The sequence below is a fragment of the Heteronotia binoei genome, chromosome 5 (assembly GCF_032191835.1).
Source record: "Heteronotia binoei isolate CCM8104 ecotype False Entrance Well chromosome 5, APGP_CSIRO_Hbin_v1, whole genome shotgun sequence".
In the NCBI taxonomy this organism is placed as follows: domain Eukaryota; kingdom Metazoa; phylum Chordata; class Lepidosauria; order Squamata; family Gekkonidae; genus Heteronotia; species Heteronotia binoei.
In genome coordinates, this window is record NC_083227.1 from 6,125,351 (window position 1) to 6,147,376 (window position 22,026).

The 22,026-nt window shown below is 47.6% G+C and overlaps 2 protein-coding genes across 2 annotated transcripts in view; both read right to left on the reverse strand.

Moving 5' to 3' along the window:
* The window catches only part of LOC132571595 (zinc finger protein OZF-like), a 388,663-nt gene that overhangs the window by 365,292 nt on the left and 1,345 nt on the right, over nucleotides 1-22,026 (reverse strand). The gene's annotated exons all lie outside the window — the stretch shown is intronic.
* LOC132572086 (zinc finger protein 91-like) lies at nucleotides 1,117-20,108 on the reverse strand. Its single transcript, XM_060238880.1, is given in 4 exon segments — nucleotides 1,117-2,025; nucleotides 2,527-2,758; nucleotides 17,262-17,264; nucleotides 17,909-20,108. Coding segments are annotated over 4 exon segments (3,075 nt in total). The 5' UTR covers nucleotides 19,979-20,108; the 3' UTR covers nucleotides 1,117-1,255.

The following is a 22,026-nucleotide window of genomic DNA, read 5'->3' on the forward strand; positions in this document are numbered from 1 at the left end:
GGGTGACATGATAGAGGTTTACAAGATTATGCATGGGATAGAGAAGGTCGAGAAAGACGTCCTTTTCTCTCTTTCTCACAATACAAGAACTTGTGGGCATTCAATGCAATTGCTAAGCAGTCGGTTTAGAACAGATAAAAAAAAATACTTTCTCACCCAAAGTGTGATTAACACACGGAACTGACTGCCACAGGAGGTGGTGGCAGCTACAAGCATAGACAACTTTAAGAGGGGACTGGATAAACATATGGAGCAGAGATCCTTCAGTGGTTACTAGCCACCAGGTAGAAATGGAACTCTGCCTGGGGCAAGTGATGTCCTGTATCCCTGATGCATGTGGGGGAACAGTGGGAGGGATTCCAGGGTCCGGGCCCCACTAGTGGACCTCCTGAAGGCACCTGAGGTTTTTTGTCCACTATGTGACAGAGTGTTAAGACTGGATGGGCCATTGGCCCGATCCAACATGGCTTCTCTTATGTGACTCAGAATGTTGGACTGGATGGGCCATTGGCCCGATCCAACATGGCTTCTCTTATGTTCTTATGTGACACAGAGTGTTGGACTGGATGGGCCATTGGCCTGATACAACAGGGCTTCTCTTATGTTCTTCTGTGACACAGAGTGTTGGACTGGATGGGCCATTGGCCTGATCCAACATGGCTTCTCTTATGTTCTTCTGTGACACAGAGTGTTGGAGTGGATGGGCCATTGGCCTGATCCAACATGGCTTCTCTTATGTTCTTCTGTGACTCAGAGTGTTGGACTGGATGGGCCATTGGCCTGATCCATCATGGCTTCTCTTATGTTCAATTTCTTCTCTCCTTCTTCTACCAACAAGAGGCCCACAGGATTTAACTTACCATGTAAAGTATAGAAGACGGTTAATAGAATACCAACAGGCTTTGGAAATTGTGCAGACCTGTTGTTTACAAGAGGCAAAATACCACCATCTAAATGCAATTGTAGTGCCCCTTGCCAAACAATTTTCCATCCGACACAAGAATGTGAGCGTCATGATTTCCTGGGAGATATGACAGAGCTCTTTGACCTCTCCTCAGCTGCAACTGAGTGGACTGAAAATCTAGATATTAGTATTAAGGAGGACTGCCCAATCGGTCTGTGTACCCATTGTATTTTATACATTCAGTTACATGTTTTACATTGTTACGTACTATCTGTGTGTAACTCTGCCATGCAATAAAAACGACTATAAGCTGTAGAACAGTTCCCTGCTGACTGAAATGCCACACTCTGATCATTTAAAAGATTTTTTTCCTTCAAAGTGTTTCTCCCCTGTGTGGGTTTTGAGATGCTTTTGAAGACTGGTACTTTGACTGAATCTCTTCCCACACTCTAAGCATTCATACGGTTTCTCCCCGGTGTGGATTCTTAGGTGCCGTTGAAGACTGCTATGGTCACTGAATCTCTTTCCACACTCCGAGCATTCAAAAGGTTTCTCCCCAGTGTGTTTTCTCCAGTGCAGCTGAAGATGAGCATTCTGACTGAATCTCTTTCCACACTCTGGGCACTCAAAAGGTTTCTCCCCTGTGTGGTTTCTCCAGTGAAGCTGAAGATGGCCACACTGACTGAATCTTTTCCCACACTCTGAGCATTCAAAAGGTTTCTCCCCGGTGTGGGTTCTTAGATGTTGTTTCAAGTCACTACTCTGACTGAATCTCTTCCCACACTCTGAGCATTCGAAAGGTTTCTCCCCGGTGTGGGTTCTTTGATGCTGCTCAAGATGACCACTCCTATTGAATCTCTTTCCACACTCTGAGCATTCATAATGTTTCTCCCCTCTATGGATTCTTTGATGCAGTTGAAGAGTGTCACTCCGACTGAATGTCTTTCCACATTCTGGACACTCAAAAGGTTTGTTCCCTGTGTGGTTTCTCCAGTGCAGCTGAAGATGGCCACACTGACTGAATTTCTTCCCACACTCTGAGCATTCAAAAGGTTTCTCCCCTGTGTGGATTCTCTGATGCAGTTGAAGACTGCTACTCTGACTGAATCTCTTTCCACACTCTGAGCATTCAAAAGGTTTCTCCCCTGTGTGGGTTCTTAGATGCTGTTCAAGTTGACCACTCCTATTAAACCTCTTTCCACACTCTGAGCATTCAAAAGATTTCTCCCTTGTGTGAGTTCTTAGATGCTGTTGCAGATTGCCATTTGACGTAAATCTCTGTTGACACTGTGAACATTCGAAAGGTTTTTCTCCCATGTGGGTTCTTCGGTGATGTTGAAAAATGCCACTCCAATGGAATTTCTTTCCACACTCTGAGCATTCAAAAGGTTTCTCATCTGTGTGAGTTCTTACATGCTGTTGAAAACTGGAACTCCTACTGAATCTCTTTCCGCACTCTGTGAATTCAAAAGTTTTCTCCACTCTGTGGATTCTTTGATGCTTTTGAAGATTGGACCTCACACCAAATCTCTTTCCACACTCTGAGCATTGAAAAGGTTTCTCCCCTGTGTGGGTTCTTTGATGGTGATGAAGACTGCCACTGTGTTTGAATCCCTTCCCACACTCTGAGCATTGAAAAGGTTTCTCCCCTGTGTGGGTTCTCTGATGCTCATGAAGACCGCCACTCCAACGGAATTTCTTCCCACACTCTGAGCACTCAAAAGGTTTCTCCCCTGTGTGGATTCTCTGATGCCGCTGAAAATTGTAACCCCGACTGAATTTCTTTCCACACTCTGAGCATTCAAAAAGTTTCTCCCCTGGGTGGATTTTTAGATGTTCCTGAAGGCTGCAACTCTGACTGAATCTCTTTCCATTCTCCGAGAATTCAAAAGGTTTCTTCCCTCTGTGTATTCTTTGGTGTTCAAAGAGCTGTGATCCATTTCTGATGTGCTTTCCAATCTGAATGGACTTACTTGCGTTCATTATCCTGTGCTTTGGAAAATGTACATTATGTTTCCTTCCCTCTTGATTCTCAATCGCATGGCCACCTTTCTTTTTCTTAGGTCTGACTTGAGTCCTGATGTTATCTTTTGAGTCTTCATTTTTAACTCCGTCTGGCATTTCCTGATGAAGTTCCTCACCATCCTTATTTCTCTGATCATCCTCTGCTGGAAAAAATAGAGTTCCTGTTAGCAGTTGAGAGGGCTGGGTAAGGTCCAAAGGCATCTATGTGACTGCACTAGAAAGGGACTGAGGATCCTTTTGCAAGTTTGGTGTAGTGGTTAAGTGTGTGGACTCTTATCTGGGAGAACCTGGTTTGATTCCCCACTCCTCCACTTGCAACTGCTGGAATGGCCTTGGGTCAGCCAGAGCTCTTGTAGGAGTTGTTTATGCTGTGAGAGCCCTCTCAGCCCCATCCACCTCACAGGGTGTCTGTTGTGGGGGAGGAAGATAAAGGAGATTGTGCCGCTCTGAGCCTCTGTTCTTGAAAGGGCAGCTGCTGTGAGAGCCCTCTCAGTCCCATCCACCTCACAGGGTGTCTGTTCTGGGGGAGGAAGATAAAGGAGATTGTAAGCCACTCCCAGTCTCTGATTCAGAGAGAAGGCGGGGTATAAATCTGTAGTCTTCTTCTTTGGATCTTAACCACCTCTCCATCTTTCCTCAGAATATCTAGTATTGAAGGATACACCACCCCTTCAAGAACTACAGCTGAGTTTCTGAGTCTCCAGATTTCAGACCCCAAAAGGCCTCCCTCCCTCCTTATCCAGCGAGCTGTATGACTGTACCAAGCCAAATGTTGTTCAGAAGTGAAATCAGAAATCCTTGCCTGTTCCCTTGACATAACCACGTGGGACATAGTTTTAGTTGGGAAGGCCACAAACATGCATAAGTAATAAGATGGGCGGGGCTGAGTGAGCTCTTACAGCAGCTGCCCTTTCAAAGAAAACTCTGCGAGAGCCATGGCAGACCCAAGGCTATACCAGCAGCTGTAAGTGGAGGAGTGGGGAATCAAACCCGGTTCTCCCAGATAAGAGAGCTATGGCTGACCCAAGGCCATTCCAGCAGGTGCAAGTGGAGGAGTGGGGAATCAGACCCAGTTCTACCAGACAAGAGAGCTATGGGTGACCCAAGGCCATTCCAGCAGGTGCAAGTGGAGGAGTGGGGAATCAAACCTGGTTCTCCCAGACAAGAGAGCTCTGGCTGACCCAAGGGCATTCCAGCAGGTGCAAGTGGAGGAGTGGGGAATCAAACCTGGTTCTCCCAGATAAGAGAGCTCTGGCTGACCCAAGGCCATTCCAGCAGGTGCAAGTGGAGGAGTGGGGAATCAAACCTGGTTCTCCCAGACAAGAGAGCTCTGGCTGACCCAAGGCCATTCCAGCAGGTGCAAGGGGAGGAGTGGGGAATCAAACCCGGTTCTCCCAGATAAGAGAGCTCTGGCTGACCCAAGGCCATTCCAGCAGCTGCAAGGGGAGGAGTGGGGAATCATACTCGGTTCTCCCAGATAAGAGAGCTATGGCTGACCCAAGGCCATTCCAGCAGGTGCAAGTGGAGGAGTGGGGAATCAAACCCAGTTCTCCCAGATAAGACTCCGCACACTTAACCAGTACACCAAACCGGCTCTCCAATTGCATCCAGGGATGACAAGTCCTTACCGCAGGAAAGAGTGTCTTGTATGTGTTCCTGGACACTCTGCACACTCTGCCCTTGCTCTACGGAAACCACTTCAGCCTCAGGGGATGTAGCTTCTTGCTTCACAGACGGCGCCCACATCTGAAATAGCAGAGGAGAGAGGAAAGGGATGTAATGGAAAACAGACCCAGGAATGGATTTCTGCACCCTTCCATCAGCAGACCTGATGACTCATCTGGAGGGGTCAAAAATTCTCTAGTAAAACAGGCTGCTGAAAGAGGCCAAATATTTGGCAGGGAAAACTTTACGATGAGGCACAATATCATTGCTTGCAATGGACATACCTGGAGGGAATCCCCTCACCTGTTCTGCCTGCCTCTTCTCCTCTGCCTGACTCAGGAGGAAACCTTCGGCCAAGGACACCGCCTGGGAACTGGTCTCCGGCCCACATCCTCTGACCCAGCCCTGCATTTCCTTGGGCAGGAGAGTCAGGAACTGCTCCAGGATCACCAGGTCCAGAATCTGCTTCTTGGTGATCCTCTCCGGCTTCAACCAATGGCTGCAAAGCCCAAGGAGCTGGCTGCAAACCTCTCGGGGCCCTTCGGCCTCACGGTAGCGGAACTGTCGGAAACATCTGCGATGTACATCTGAGATTGCAGTGAGTGGGTAACAGATATCTGGCACAGGTTTTTCCTGGAATTTGACACCCCTCCCAGCTGGGGTGGGACGGGGTCCTTTCCTTGCTGTCTTGCCAGCTCCAGGACCTTCTGGGTTCTGCTCTTCCATCTCCTCCCCCTTCTCTTGGGCCACCTCTGCCTGTGGAAAGATGCCTTCAGTCACTTGGCTATGAAGACAGGCTTCTCTCTGGGGGGGGGGGGGGAGGAAAGACACAGAGAGTCACGTGGAAAAGAAATGAGGCTTAGCCGCTCATCCCATTGGCTCAATTTGCCCTAGGGGGTAATCCGTCAGGTAAACCCCAAGAGGGACTGGTTTACCATTCTACACATCGCTTTGAGAGGCCTGAAAGGTTAGGCAGGAGCTCTGTCTGAGCACCGAACTGAGGGGAAGGGGCAGCCATGTATGTGTCTGTAGGAAAAAGGAGCAGCTGAGATCAGGAGAGAAAGGAAGAGAGGTTGAGATTTAGCTCAAGAACTCTGAGGAGCGGAAACGCTCCCTCTGGGCCTGATACACTGTGGGAATCCCTCTGGCTTCCACTCTTTGTCTGGTCTGCCAGGATACTCTTCATAGCACCAAGACCCCAGACCTTTCTTCTTCCTTGGTAAACACTCCCTCCCTTGGGACTTCTTTCCCCTTGAGGAAGCAGGGCAGAGGTAATAAATATTTCATCCAGAGAAGAACCATCGTTTTCTCCTGGCCCCATGTTCAAACTCACCCTGACAGAGAGAGACCGTTTTCCAGAGTCCAGCCTCTTTTGGGGACAAGGCTAAGCCCAGCCCTTGAACAACTGTGTGTCAGGTGATACGCTCCCCCCACCCAGGGCTGCTGGGATGAAGAGAAGTCGGAGGAGACAATGAAGTCTGCCAAACACACAAGGCTGCCAACTCCAGGTTGGGAAATTCCTGGAAATTGGGGGCTGAGAAGCCTGAGAAGGGCAGGGTATAATGGCATAGAGTCCACCCTCCAAAGCAGCTATTTTCTGAACACAAAGGGACCTCTGTAGTCTGGAGATCCGTTGTAATTTGAGACAGTCTCCAGGCTCGTCCTGGACACTGATCACAGCCGAGAAAATGCCATGAATAAATCACTAACCATCAAGTCTATGTATGAATTATTTGTAGGATGTTATTTTTGAATATTTTTGAAAAACCACGAGTGTCAATCATCAATAAATGTACATAAGAGAAGCCATATTGGATCAGGGCAAAGGCCAATCCAATCCAACACTCTGTGTCACATAAGAACATGAGAGAAGCCATGTTGGATCAGGCCAATGGCCCACCCAGTCCAACACTGAGTCACATAAGAACATAAGAGAACCCATGTTGGATCAGGCCAATGGCCCCTCCAGTCCAACACTCTGTGTCACATAAGAACATGAGAGAAGCCCTGTTGGATCACGCCAGTGGCCCCTCCAGTCCAACACTCTGAGTCACATAAGAACATAAGGGAAACCATGTTGGATCAGGCCAATGGCCCATTCAGTCCAACACTCTGTGTCACATAAGAACAGAAGAGAAGCCCTGTTGGATCAGGCCAATTGCCCCTCCAATCCAACACTCTGTGTCACATAAGAAAAGAAGAGAAGCCCTCTTGGATCAGGCCAATGACCCATCCATTCCAACACATGGCTTCTCTTATGTTCTTATGTGACTCAGAGTGTTGGACTGGATGGGCCATTGGCCTGATCCAACATGGCTTCTCTTATGTTTTTATGTGACAGAGTGTTGGACTGGATGGGCCATTGGCCTGATCCAACATGGCTTCTCTTATGTTTTTATGTGACAGAGTGTTGGACTGGATGGGCCATTGGCCTGATCCAACATGGCTTCTCTTATGTTCTTAATTCCACAAGCACTTTTCCCCACTTTTTGAGGCTACATGCTCTTTAACTCACTGGGGAACTTTTTAGCACTTTTCTCTGTATTTATATATGAACCGGAAGTTTGGACATTGAATGGGTTCCTGGTACAAGGACTCAATTTGGAATTGTATCTGCTTTCAGCTTGGGGGAATATCTATGTTTGCGGATTTGTGTACATCTATCGATGACTGACACTTTCATGTGGTTTTCCAAAAATATTTATTCACCAAATGATACCTTACAAACAATTCATACGTAAGACTTGATTGTTAGCAATTTATTCATGGTATGTTCTTGGCTGTTATTTCTGTTCTGTGGATATCTTGCGGGTTTGCCGAGACTGTCATCCCTACATTAGGAAGGGCTTTCTTTGTAATAGGAACACCTTTGCATTTTAGGCCACGCGTTCCTGATGTAGCCAATCCCTCCAAGACCTTACAGGGCTTTTAGTACAGAGCCTACTGTAAACCCCAGGAGTATTGTCTATATCAGGTGGTTGTGGCCTAATATGCAAAGGAGTTCCTGCTACAAAGAAAGCCCTGGGGAGGGGAAACCAGCCAAAATGCATCAGCGGACCCGGTGACCTTTCTGGAGGGGTCTGAAATTCTCAAGTAAAACAAGCAGCTGAAAGAGGCCAAATATCTGGCGGGAAAACTTTACGACAAGTCCTGAAATTGTTGCTTGCGTTGGACATACCTGGAGGTAGCCCCCTCACCTGTTCTGCCTGCCTCAGGAGGAAACCTTCGGCCAGGGCCACCGCCTGGCAACTGGTCTCCGGCCCACATCCTCTGACCCAGCCCTGCATATCCGGGGGCAGGAGAGTCAGGAACTGCTCCAGGACCACCTGCGCCACCATTTGCTTCTTGGTGTGCCTCTCCGGCTTCAGCCATTGGCTGCAAAGTCTGTGCAGCTGGATGCAAACCTCTTGGGGCCCATCGGCCTCATGGTAGCAGAATTGCCGGAAATGTCGGCAATGTACAGCTGAGATTGCACTGAGCGGGTAACAGTTATCTGGCTCAGTTTTTTCCTGGGATTCAATACCCCTCCCAGCAGGGGTGGGATGGGAGCCTTTCGTTGCTGTCTTGCCCGTTCCAGGTCCTTCCGGGTTCTGTTCGTCCATCTCTTTCCCCTTCTCTGACTGTGGAACGATGTCTCTGAAGTCACTCGGCTCTGAAGAAAGGCTTCTCTCTGGGGGGGGGGGGAAGGAGAGACACAGACGGTCACATGGAAACGAAAAGAGACTGCAGCTAAGCCTCTCATAACATTGGCTCAATCTGTCCTAGGAAGAAGTTCTTCAGGTAAACCCCAAAAGGACAAGAGGCACTGGTTTACCATGGTGCACGTCACTATGACAGGCCTAAAGTTGGGGGGTCAAACTCATGTTAGGAGGGGTGGGTCTGACACAAATGGGGGGCCAGGCCGGGAGCGTCATAAAACATAATGCCAAATAGTGCAGATATAAACTTTATAATGGACACAGACCCAATCCAAGATTTTATTTCAGACTTAAAATACAGACACGCTTAAAACGCTCCCAATAGTTTGTTGGAAAGGTGGGGGACTAGTGGAATTTTGGCAAGGCAATTTTTAAAAAATAAAACATCAAGAAAAAGCACAAGGCTCTGACTGTGGGAAAAATGAGCCAGAGGAGACAATAAACTCTGCCAAATTCAGAAGTTTGCCAACTCTGGGTTGGAAAAATTCTTGGAAATTTGACGATAAGAGCCTGAGGAGAACAGGGTAAAATAGCATACAGTCCACCCCCCAAAGTAGCCATTTCCTGAACACAAGCTGACCTCTGGAATCAGCTTTTTGAGAATCGTAAATTATTTGTTAGAGAAGACCTTTTTGAGAATTGTAATTTATTTGTTAGAGAAGACCTTTTTGAGAATCGTAACTTGTTAGCCGCCCTGAGCCTGCTTTGAGGGGAGGGCGGGATGTAAATAAAAAGTATTATTATATTAGAGAAGACCTTTTTGAGAATTGTAAATTATTTGTTAGAGAACACCTTTTTGAGAATCATAACTTATTTGTTAGAGAAGACCTTTTTGAGAATCGTAACTTATTTGTCAGAGAAGATCTTTTTGAGAATTGTAACTTATTTGTTAGAGAAGACCTTTTTGAGAATCGTAACTTATTTGTTAGAGAAGAGTTGGAATCTTGCCGTGTTCGGATAAAATTGTGGCAATCTGATACAAAGGGAATACAAAGTACAACCTCTTCGATGTGTTTTGCTCTGTACGTTTCATATATCTGGAAGCGGAATCATCCAGAAATATAATGGGGTCTCCTCGGGAGCAAGGGGACCGAGGATTCCCTTTGTATATGGAAGGACGGACTATCATCTACGTGGGACTGCACATCAAGAACTTTTTGAGACTGTGTCCTTCCCTTATGTTCGCATTAGGTGTCCCGTTTATCACGGGATGTTTTATGAGAAATGTTTGTGAGAATGTTTAAAATACTATAAAAGTCACTTTGTATGAATATTTAACAGTTTGCTAGTCTGTCTGGAGGCTGGTTATCATGGAACCTTAGTGTTGTCTCTTCCTGGACACTGGCATCCCTACCTCAGGGGATGTAAATTGATGGGGGCCGGGGGGGGGACGAACTAGCGAAAATATTTGGCATTTGGGCCATCCAAGAAGCATGACGGAGGCAACTTATTTGAGTCATTCTGGGACTCCTTTCTAGGCCTCCTAACCCATCAAAAGGCAAGCTTTGTGTTCTTGCTTACAGGGCTTTTTTGGTAGCAGGAGCTCCTTTGCATATTAGGCTCCTCCCCCCCTGAGGTAGCCAATCCTCCTGGAGCTTACAGGACCTGCTGTAAACTCTTGGAGGATTGGCTACATCAGGGGGGGTGTGGCCTAATAGGCAAAGGAGGTCCTGCTAGAATACCTTACAGGGATCTTCTCACAGGGCCTGCTGTAAACTCTTGGAGGATTGGCTACATCAGGGGGGTGTGGCCTAATAGGCAAAGGAGGTCCTGCTAGAATTCCTTACAGGGCTCTTCGTACAGGGCCTGCTGGAAGCTCCAGGAGGATTGGCTGCATCAGGGGGGTGTGGCCTAATAGGCAAAGGAGGTCCTGCTAGAATTCCTTACAGGGCTCTTCGTACAGGGCCTGCTGGAAGCTCCAGGAGGATTGGCTGCATCAGGGGGGTGTGGCCTAATAGGCAAAGGAGGTCCTGCTAGAATTCCTTACAGGGCTCTTCTCACAGAGCCTACTGTAAGCTCCAGGAGGACTGGCTGCATCAAGGGGGTGTGGCCTAATATGCAAAGGAGGTCCTGCTTGAATTCCTTACAGGGCTCTTCTCACAGGGCCTACTGTAAGCTCCAGGAGGATTGGCTGCATCAGGGGTGTGTGGCCTAATATGCAAAGGAGGTCCTGCTAGAATTCCTTACAGGGCTCTTCGTACGGGGCCTATTGTGAGCTCTTGGAGGATTGGCTACATCAGGAGTGTGTGGGGCCTAATATGCAAAAGAGTTTCTACTACAACAGAAACACTGCTTGTTGGCATCTCCCTTAGCAGGACTTGAACCCACCCCTCCTGGGACTGTGCCGTTGGGTTTGTTGTATTACCCAGGGTCAGGCCTTGAATTCAGCAGCTCACCTTCCTGACGCCCCCCCCCTCCCGTCCTGTCCACCTACCTTGTCCGTTGAATAGTAGGCGCAGCTGCATAACAATCCCTGGATTAGGACAGCGGGCAGCCAGCCAACCACCAGGAGCTTTGCCACGCCCTCATCAACCCCTGGAGAAACTCACACCACCCTTTCTCCGCTTCTTATGTGATTCTGGGTGTCTGGTGGCTTGCTGGCCTTTTGACTGTGGGGCGGCGGGGGGGGGGGCCGAGGAGAGCCCGAGGTGAGCGAGGCCTGCTTGGGCTAGCTGGATCTCTAGCCAGCCAAAGCAGGCCTCGCTCACCCAGGGCTCTCCTTTCTTGCATCCGGTTGCTTTTGGCTGGTGAAGGGGGGGCAGCATATGCTAATGAGTTATGCTAATGAGCTCCACCACAAATTTTTCTACAAAAGGACCCCTGCCCGAGCTGGGCGGAAGGGTCTGTACCTCTCTCACCTTGCAAAAAGGGTACAGTTCCTCCCACCCAAACCCCAGCGCGGGAAGGAGAATTTTGGCGTTATGTTTGGACGATGCGGTTGGAAGAATTCTGCTTTGCAGAACACTGTTGCAGGTGAGTACACAAACCCACATCTGCGGCACTCCCTGGTTTGTTTACTCCAGGGGCCTGCCGCGTTCAGTGATGGATGTTTTGTGTGCCAATTCTTCTCCCTGGCCTTGTGTCTGTGGGGACTGATACCAGAGACCACATCATAGAATCCTAGAGTTGGAAGGGACCTCTAGGGTCATCTAGTCCAACCCCCTGCGCAATGCAGGAAACTCACAAACACCTCCCCCTAAATTCACAGGATCTTCATTGCTGTCAGATGGCCATCTAGCCTCTGTTGAAAAACCTCCAAGGAAGGAGAACCCACCACCTCCCGAGGAAGCCTGTTCCACTGAGGAACCGCTCTAACGGTCAGGAAGTTCTTCCTAAGGTTGAGCCGGAAACTCTTTTGATTTAATTTCAACCCGTTGGTTCTGGTCCTACCTTCCGGGGCCACAGAAAACAATTCCACACCATCCTCTATAGGACAGCCCTTCAAGTACTTGAAGATGGTGATCATATCACCTCTCAGCCACCTCCTCTCCAGGCTAAACATCCCCAGCTCCTTCAACCTTTCCTCATAGGACTTGGTGTCCAGACGCCTCACCATCTTCGTCACCCTCCTCTGGACCCATTCCAGCTTGTCTATATCCTTCTTAAAACGTGGGGCCGAAACTGAACACAATACTCCAAGTGAGGTCTTTCCAGATCAGAACAAAGCGATACCATCACATCACGTGATCTGGACACTATACTTCTGTTGATACAGCCCAAAATTGCATTTGCCTTTTTATCCACCGCATCACACTGTTGACTCATGTTCAGTGTATGGTCCACTAAGACCCCTAGATCCTTTTCACACAGACTACTGCTAAGACAAGTCTCCCCCACCCTATAACCATGCATTGGATTTTTCCTACCTAAATGCAGAACTTTACATTTATCCCTGTTAAAATTCATTTTATTGATTTTAGCCCAGTTTTTCAGTCTGATCTGCACCCCACCCCACCCCGGTCTGTCAGAGGGGAATCATTTCTTGCTGAGATGGGTGAGTTTTGGCAGTATTTCCATGATCTTTGCTGGCATTGCTGTCTGCACCTATACAACCTATTTTAAAAAGATTTCCCCTCCCCTCTGCTGGGTGGGCCTTGGATACCAGCTGGCAGTCTGGGCCTTGGAATGGGGCTGCAGTTGATTCCAATGTAGGCAGGAGTTCCGTTCCCCCTCCCTTCACTCATCCAACCAGAAAAAAAGGCCTGCTTTTTGTTGGCCGGTTTGCAAATTTGCAGCCCCGTGACGCAGAGTGGTGAAGCTGCAGTACTGCAGTCCGAGCTCTCTGCTCACGACCTGAGTTCGATTCCAGCGGAAGCTGGATTCAGGTAGCCGGCCCAAGGTTGACTCAGCCTTCCATCCTTCAGAGGTTGGTAAAATGTGTACCCAGCTTGCTGGGTGGGAGGGGAGGGGGGAAAGTGTAAAAGACTGGGGAAGGCAATGGCAAATCACCCGGTGAAAAGTCTGCCATGAAAACGCTGTGAAAGTAACGTCACCCCAGAGTCATAAACGACTGGTGCTTGCACAAGGGACCTTTCCTTTCCTTGCAAATTAAAAACGACCAGCAACAGAAAGCCAGATTCCTACATTTAACCTTTCTTGTTCTGGAAGACATTATCTTCGTCTCTCCCAACAAATTCTGCTTACAGAGTGACGCAAAACTGTTGCCTAACCGGGTTGTCAACCTCCCGGTGGGGCCTTAACCTTTCCCAGAATAACACCCCCACCTCCAGCGGACAGGGAGGACTCCACGGCACCGTTCCCATGGGAAGTTCTCCCTCCCCCTTGTCCCCAAAACGGACCTTTCCCAGAATGCACTGTCGCCAAGTGTCCAGAAATTTTCTAGCCTGGAGTTGGAAACCCCTAGGACAACCGTGGCTGAGCATGAGCCCAGCCTTCCTCCCTTCCAAAATTGCAAAGATGACACCCCCCCCCCCTTCCCCTTACTTCTAAGTAAACTTTCCTGGGATCCGGCTGCTGCAAGGCTTTTTCTGCTGTTACACGTCTGATGCCCTCCTCTTTCCCCAGAAGCAAACTCTCCTCCCCTCCCCCCCAACAAAGGAAGGAGCATTTCCTCTTCTCCTCCCCCCCCCCCTTGCTCGGCCTCTCTAGCAAGCAGCTCGGCGGTTTTAACCCTTGCAGTGCTGCAGAGGAAGGAGAAATGTGTCTTTCCCTCTTCAGCCAAGCTGCGCTTCTATGCAACTCAACGGGGCTGCTCGGGAGTAGCTCCGCTACACAGGGCTGCGCTAGCAAAGGATCCCGCGCTGGAAAAGGAGGCTGGAGCCGGCTCCCACCTTCCCCTTCATCCACCTCCTATAAGGACTGCAAAACTCAACTGTGGGAGGCAGACATTATGAGATGATGCTCTTCTTTAAATATATCAGTGTGCATTAGAACAAAGCAGGAGTCGAGTAGCACCTTTAAGACCAACCAAGTTTCATTCAGAACGGAAGCTTTCGTGTGCTCTCTAAGCACGCTTCATCAGACGAGGAATCCGGTACAGTGAGGAAAGCCCGCACAGCTGGGAGTCAGTGGCTCAGAAATGCAAACTGGTACAAATTTAAGATCCAATGACAGTATAGTGAAATTAACAAATTGAGCAACCCTTTGATTTCGGTAGCATGAGGATGAGAAACCAATAGGGCTGCCAAGTCCAATTTAAGAAATATCTGGGGACTTTGGGGGGTGGAGCCAGGAGACTTTGGGGGTGGAGCCAAGATCAAGGCTGTGACCAGCATAATTGAACTCCAAAGGGAGTTCCGGCCATCACATTTAAAGGGACGGCACCCTTTTTCAATGCCTTCCTTCCAAAGGAAATAATGAAGGATAGGGGCACCTTCTTTTGGGGCTCATAGGATTGGACCCCCTGGTCCAATGGTTTGGAAACTTGGGGGATATCTTGGGGAGAGGCACTAGATGCTGTACTGAAAATTTGGTGCCTCTACCTAAAAAAACAGCCCCCCCCCCCCGAGCCCCAGATACCCGCGGATCAATTCTCCATTATTTTCTATGGGAATAAATCTCCATAGGGAATAATAGAGTTCCCAGCAGACATTTCCCTCCCCTCCCCCTGCTTTCTGACGACCCTGAAGCAGGGGGAGGGCCTCCAAACCGGGGGATCCCCTGCCCCCACCTGGGAATTGGCAGCCCTAGAAACAAATAAAGCAGTAACATGTCCAAATGTGGGAATGTCTGCTAATCACTCTTGTTATAAGCCTGGGAATTTCTTTCTCAGAAGTCTTCCCCATCCAACGGTGGCTGCCCACTTGGATCTATCAACAGTGTGCATTGCCAAATTGCTGCGTTCCCCTGGATGAAAAATGCAAGCCCTCAAATGGATCCCGAAATCGCCCTTCTTGGGGTTTTAACAATATTTTAAACAATATTTCTGGGAAAGGGAAGGGACAGAGCCTGGATTCCAGGAAAGGGGGTTGCATTTGAACATCTCCACACCCCTCCCCACTCAAATGCTTGGTCTTTCCCCCCCCAAAAAAAATTCTCCCTTGCAGCCACAGATACAGAAGGAGAAAGAGGGAGATCCCTGCCTTGGAAGACTGAAGGGGAAATGGGGGAGCAGAGAGAGAGAGAGAACAACATTGAAGACCAACAAAGATTTTTTGAGAATGTAAGCTTTCTTGTTCTAGAAGCACCACTTCATCAGACAATGAAATAGGGTAGAGGGAGCAAGTGCTACATACAGCTTGTGGGTAGGGTTAAGCATGCAAAATGGTACAAAGTTAGAACCCAAGGGCAGAATAGTGAAATTAAGGAACTGAAGGAATAACATGGGTTAAACCTCACAGGGCATCTGTTGTGGGGAGGAAGGGAAAGGAGATTGTAGGCCGCTCTGAGCCTCTGTCCTTGAAAGGGCAGCTGCTGTTAAGAGCCCTCTCCAGCCCCACCCACCTCACAGGGTGTCTGTTGTGGGGGAGGAAGGGAAAGGAGATTGTAGGCCGCTCTGAGCCTCTAAGCCTAGTCACATAAGAACATAAGAGAAGCCCTGTTGGATCAGGCCAATGGCCCATCTAGTCCAACACTCTGTGTCACATAAGAACATAAGAGAAGCCCTGTTGATTCAGGCCATTGGCCCATCCAGTCCAACACTCTGTGTCACACAGTAGACAAAAAAACCAAGTGCCATCAAGAGGTCCATCAGTGGGGCCAGGACACTAGAAGCCCTCCCACAGTTGCCCCCCAAGCACAGAGAATACAGAGCACCACTTGCCCCAGAAAGAGAATTCCATCTATACCCTGTGGCTAATAGCCATTGATGGACCTCTGTTCCACATGTGTATCCAATCCCCTCTTGAAGCTGGCTATGCTTGTAGCTGCCACCACCTCCTGTGACAGTGAATTCCACGTGTTAATCACCCTTTGGGTGAAGGACTTCCTTTTATCAACTCTAACTCAACTGCTCAGCAATTTCATTGAGCACCCACAAGTTATTGTAGGATGGGAACGGGAGAAAAGTCCTCTTCCTCTACATTCTCTATCTCACGCATAATCTTGTAAACGTCTATTATGTCACCCCTCGCTATACCTGATCCCCTCGCCTGATGACGTGTGCTGAAGAGAGCACACGTAACCCGACGTTCTGAAAAAAACTCGGTTGGTCTTAAAGGTGCGCCTTGACTCCTGCTTTGTTCCGCTGCTTAGGACTAACAGGGCTGCCCACTGGGATCTAGGCCACTTGACCCTCTGAGGGGGAACCCTAAGGGAGGTTCAGGAGCCGCGCTCCTGTGAGCTCCTGCTGAATCTGAAGCCTGGTTTGAACCTTTCTTCATAGGGAAAGTGTTCCAACCCTTTAATCATTCTAGTTGCCCCTTTTTGCACCTTTCCCAATCCTACCATATCTTTTTTGAAGTGCGGTGACCAGAATTGCACACAGTATTCCAAATGAGACCGCACCATCGATTTATACAGGGGCATTATGATCCTGGCTGATTTGTTTTCAGTTCCCTTTCTAATAATCCTCAGCATAGCGTTGGCCTTTTTTTTTTTTTTTTAATCGCAATCGCATTTTCAGTGAGTTCTCTACCATGACCCCTAGATCTTCTTCTTAAAAGATCTCTCATTAAAAGCAGCAAAAAGAAAAAAAGGGACCTTTACCCTATCCTTTGCCGATCTTTCATTGGGAGGGGCCGGTTTTAGTTCCCAGGGCTTTTTTTTTTTTTAGAAAAAGCACAGCAGGAACTCATTTGCATATTAGGCCACACCATCTGCTGGCAATCCAGCCAGAACTGTGTTCCTGTTTTTTTTTTTTTTTAAAGCCCTCCTACTTCCCCTGTGGTACGAGTCTTTGCGTAGCACCTGCCCCATTTGCATGTAGAGGGGCGGGTTTTGCAGGAACATTCGGGAAACAATACAAATTGGGATTATAAAAAATCCGAAAATGAGAACATCTGTGGGGAAAGAGCTGGAACCAACCAAAAGCATCCACATGTCACAGGAGTTACACAGAAGGCTCTTGCTTATGGCAGTGCAGACCACAGTCCCTGTTCCCTTGACCGAAACAGCTTCCTGAAAACATTTCGTTGCACAATTTGCAGAAAGCCATGATAAAGGCAGCCTTTCTGCCCCTCCTTTTGCGGGCTGCTCCCCCAGGCTTTGGGCACAGCACAGAATGCACAAGAAGAGGCAACTGTCGATTTGGCCCATCTACATGGAGCCACCAGCAGAAGGCCCTGCTCAGAGGAGCCCTGGCCATCTTCGTGGAGCAGAACGGGAAAGGCGGTTTTGCAGGCAAGAGGGATCCAGGCTGTGATGGGCTTATTATGGGATGGCCAATCATTTCAATTAAACCTGATCAGAACACCATGCAGAATTAGCCATTTGGGTTTAACAGAGCAAACTTTCTGAAAGACTTAGCCCTTCCAGACTGGTACAATGAAATATTCAAGGCCTGATTTCCAATCGTGTTTCTATAGAACGAGCAGTTAACTTTTTAGAAATAAGTCCATTTAAACTGAAACATGCTCTTTTATTAGTTAAAAGTTGGACTAAAAGGTGAAAGCTTATCATACAAGTACAGAAAAACGCACACAATAAAAATCAGGTCTTCTAACATTCCTTAGACTCAGCTAAATATGTACACATTACAGTTCTCTTAAGATTCAGGCAAGTCAGAAGGGAGGGTTGTGTTGTGTGTTTGTGTGTCCGCACCAGGAAGTCTTGGCCCTCTGCTGACTGACCCCGACTGAGGAAGTGGAGGATATTCAGAGAGGTGGCTGAATTTATATTGTTTCGCCTCTGTGTGACTTCATAGGCAGGAACTTAGACTGAACCTATCAATGAAGTTTTTCCAAACTCCAGGCATTTCTATGTTTTTTCTCCCTCCTTGTGAACTTGCTGGTGGATACTAAGGGGGTGAATTGGGACTGAAACCACTCCTGGCATTTGTATGTTTTCTCCCCGGTGTGAATCTTTTGGTAGGAAGTAAGCCGATTATTCCAACAGAGCTTTCTCCACACTGCGGAAAGTTTTCTTTCTCCCCCTCTGTGTGTCTCCTTCGGTGAGAAGTAAAATGTGTACTCTGACTGAACCTTTTCCCGCACTGCAAACATTCATATGGTTTCTCCCCTGTGTGAATCCTTCGATGGCAAGTGAGACTGGTACTTACAGTGAAGCTTTTCCCACACTCTAAACATTTGTATGGTTTTTCCCCAGTGTGAATTCTTCGATGGGAGGTGAGGCTATCTCTTCTTCCAAAATGTTTCCCACACTCCTGGCATTCATACGGTTTCTCCCCTGTGTGAATTCTTTGATGAGAAGTAAGTTTGTGACTGTAACTGAAGCTTTCCCCACACTCCAGGCATTTATATGGTTTTTCCCCAGTGTGAATTCTTCGATGCTTGGTAAGGCTATCTTTTCTTCTAAAACTTCCCCCACATTCCACGCATTTATATGGTTTCTCCCCAGTGTGAATGTTTTGATGACTACAAAGTTGTGATCTCCCACTGAAGCTTTTCCCACACTCAAGACATTTGTATAGCCCCTCCCCTGTGTGAATTTTTTGATGGAAAGTGAGACTGGCACTTACAGTGAAGCTTTTCCCACACTCCAAGCATTTGTATGGTTTTTCCCCTGTGTGAGTTTTTTGATGGGAGATGAGGACATCTCTTCTTCCAAAACTTTTTCCACACTCCTGGCATTTATATGGTGTTTCCCCAGTGTGAATATTTAGATGGGAAGTAAGACTGTAACTGCAACTGAAGGTTTTCCCACACTCCAGGCATTTGAATGGTTTCACCCCTGTATGAATTCTTTGATGTTTAGTAAGATGAGAGCTAAAAGTGAAGCTTTTCCCACACTCCAGACATTTGTACAGTTTCTCCCCGGTGTGCATTTTCTGATGGCTACTGAGGTGTGAATGCTGACTGAAGCATTTCCCACAGTCCAGACATTTGTATGGTTTCTCCCCTGTATGAATTCTTTGATGTGTAGTAAGACTGGAGCTGTAAGTAAAGCTGTTTCCACACTCCAGACATTTGTATGGTTTCTCCCCTGTGTGAATTCTTCGATGGATGGTGAGGTCATTTTTTCTTCCAAAACGTGTCCCACACTCCTGGCATTCATATGGTTTCTCCCCTGTGTGAATTCGTAGATGGGAAGTAAAACTGGTTTTGTAACGAAAGCTTTTCCCACACTCCAGGCATTTATATGGTTTCTCCCCAGTGTGAATTCTTTGATGCTCACAAAGGTATGATCTCTGACTGAAGCTTTTGTCACACTCCAGACACTTGTATGGTTTCTCCCCTGTGTGAATTCGTAGATGGGAAGTAAAAGTGGTTTTGTAACGAAAGCTTTTCCCACACACCAGGCAATTGTATGGTTTCACCCCTGTATGAATTCTTTGATGGGAGATGAGGCCATCTGTTCTTCCAAAACTTTTCCCACACTCCAGGCATTTATATGGTGTTTCCCCAGTGTGAATATTTAGATGGGAAGTAAGACTGTAACTGTAACTGAAGCTTTTCCCACACTCCAGGCATTTGTATGGTTTCACCCCTGTATGAATTCTTTGATGTTTAGTAAGATTAGAGCTGAAAGTGAAGCTTTTCCCACACTCCAGACATTTGTACGGTTTCTCCCCAGTGTGCATTTTCTGATGGCTACTGAGGTGTGAACGCTGACTGAAGCATTTCCCACAGTCCAGGCATTTGTACGGTTTCGCCCCTGTATGAATTCTTTGATGTGTAGTAAGACTGGAGCTGTAAATAAAGCTGTTCCCACACTCCAGACATATGTATGGTTTCTCCCCTGTGTGAATTCGTTGATGGATGATCAGGTCATTTTTTCTTCCAAAACGTGTCCCACACTCCTGGCATTCATATGGATTCTCCCCTGTGTGAATTCGTAGATGGGAAGTAAAAGCGGTTTTGTAACGAAAGCTTTTCCCACACTCCAGGCATTTATATGGTTTCTCCCCAGTGTGAATTCTTCGATGCTCACAAAGGTTTGATCTCCGACTGAAGCTTTTGTCACACTCCAGACACTTGTACGGTTTCTCCCCTGTGTGAATTCTCTGATGGGAGATGAGTCTATCTTTTCTTCCAAAACTTTTTTCACACTCCTGGCACTTGTAAGGTTTCTCCCCTGTGTGAATTCCTTGGTGGGAAGTAAGGTGTGCTCTCTGCCTGAAACTTTTTCTATACTTCAGACTCTTATACATTTTATTTCTATTATACATCCTTTGTTGAATATTAATAACTGATATTTCAGGGAAATTTTCCCTGCTTGCAATGCACTCCGCCCTGCTGTGTCCTTGACATGTGTTTTGCTGTAGAGCATCATCCCCCTGTAAAAGACCAGGATTATTCCTCCCTTTTGCTGAGTGTATTCCTTCATCTTTGCTTGGTGTATCCAAAGATTCCAACTTCTCTTTCCCATTGGAATATGTATCCTGTTTTCCCCTCCATCGGTGCTCTTCTGCTTCATTCGCTGACTTCCACACGTCTCCTGCTGAAAGAAAGGAACACCTGGTGATGATAAACACTTTCCAAAAATATTGAACTTTGAGTTCATACCACCTAGAGACTACGGAGATTTTCCAGGGATAAGCTTTTTAGAGTTAATGCTGCCTTTGTCATAGCTGATTCAGAATGGAGAGCTCTCAGTCTTTATACCCTGGTCAGAGGGTGGGGGGGTAGGGTTGTTTATTTGTTTTAATTGAATCATGACGTGTCATGTCTGTGAGCCGCCCTGAGCCCGCCTTCTGGTGGGGGAGGGCGGGATATAAGAATAAAATTTGATTTGATTTGATTTGATTTGCCAAGTCCAATTCAAGAAATATCTGGGGACTTTGGGGGTGGAGCCAGGAGACATTGGGGGCGGAGCCAGGAGCAAGGGTGTGAGAAGCACAATTGAACTCCAAGGGAGTTCTGGCCCTCACATTTAAAGGGACAGTGGCACTAGAGGCTATACTGAAAATTTGGTGCCTCTACCTCAAAAAGCAGCCCCCCCCCCCAGTAACCACGGATCAATTTCCCATTATTCCCTAAACCAGCTGGAGATCTAGAGCTGTGGGGGCAGGGCTTCCCCCCCCCAGCCAGCTGACTGGGGGCGGGGGGAAGCCTGTAAAACCGGGGGATCCCACGCTGGGACCTTGGGATTGGGAAGCCTAAGGGGTGTGTGTGTGCAAAAAAGAACTCAGGATGCAGAGAGAACAGGCACATTGTAATTAGCTTGGCGCAGAGTATTAGTATCTGTGAGATAAGAATCCTTTGTCCCTGTTCAGCCCTGGGGGGAGATCCATCATTCTCAGTTTGTGAATAACCATATTCAATTTAGCAATCATGCATTTTAATTTGTCCTTGAAGCTTCTCTGTTTAAGGGCTGCCTCCTAGAGGTCCATCGGTTCTTTTTGTGCAGGGACTGACCTGTTTACCTGACAGAATGGAAAGCCATTGCTGCTGTTTGCTAGTATAGCCAACCTTGGAAATAACAAGTGAACGAAACTGAAACGTCAACTGCGGGGTGACATGATAGAGCTTTACAAGGTTATGCATGGGATGGAGAAAGTAGAGAAAGAAGTACTTTTCTCCCTTTCTCAAAATACAAGAGCTTGTGGGCCTTCAATGAAATTGCTGCAGTCAGGTTAAAACGGCTAAAAGGAGGTACTTCTTCACCCAAAGGGTGATTAACATGTGGAATTCACTGCCACAGGAGGTGGCGGCGGCTACAAGCATAGCCACCTTCAAGAGGGGATTGGATAAAAATGTGGAGCAGAGGTCCATCAGTAGCCATTAGCCACAGTAGATATATGTGTGTGTGTGTGAGTGTTTACACACACACATATATTGGCCACTGTGTGACACAGAGTGTTGGACAGGATGGGCTATTGGCCTGATCCAACATGGCTTCTCTTATGTTCTTATTAACCTTTTAGGTTTATTCCTCCAGTTTTTGGGATAAGTTCCTTTCCATTCTTTGTTTTTCTTAGGTTAAATAAGGCCACAGACAATCACCAGGAAGGAAGCGCAGGCAACACACGGTCCCAAAACAGACATCTGCAGCCCCTACCTGCCCCTCCCGCCTCTTCATCACAGCCCAGGAAAAACAGCCCTTCCTCTTCTTCCAGCCGGGATATGAGGTCAGGTTTGGAGACCAGAGGCCCTGTTGATGAGAGGGAAAAACCCACAAAGTTAGACCTCTTCTGTGTTCCCCTGCATTCAACCAATCCAAACCACTAGAGCATGCTAAGATGACCGTGAAATCTAGTGAGACAAAGAGGGGGAG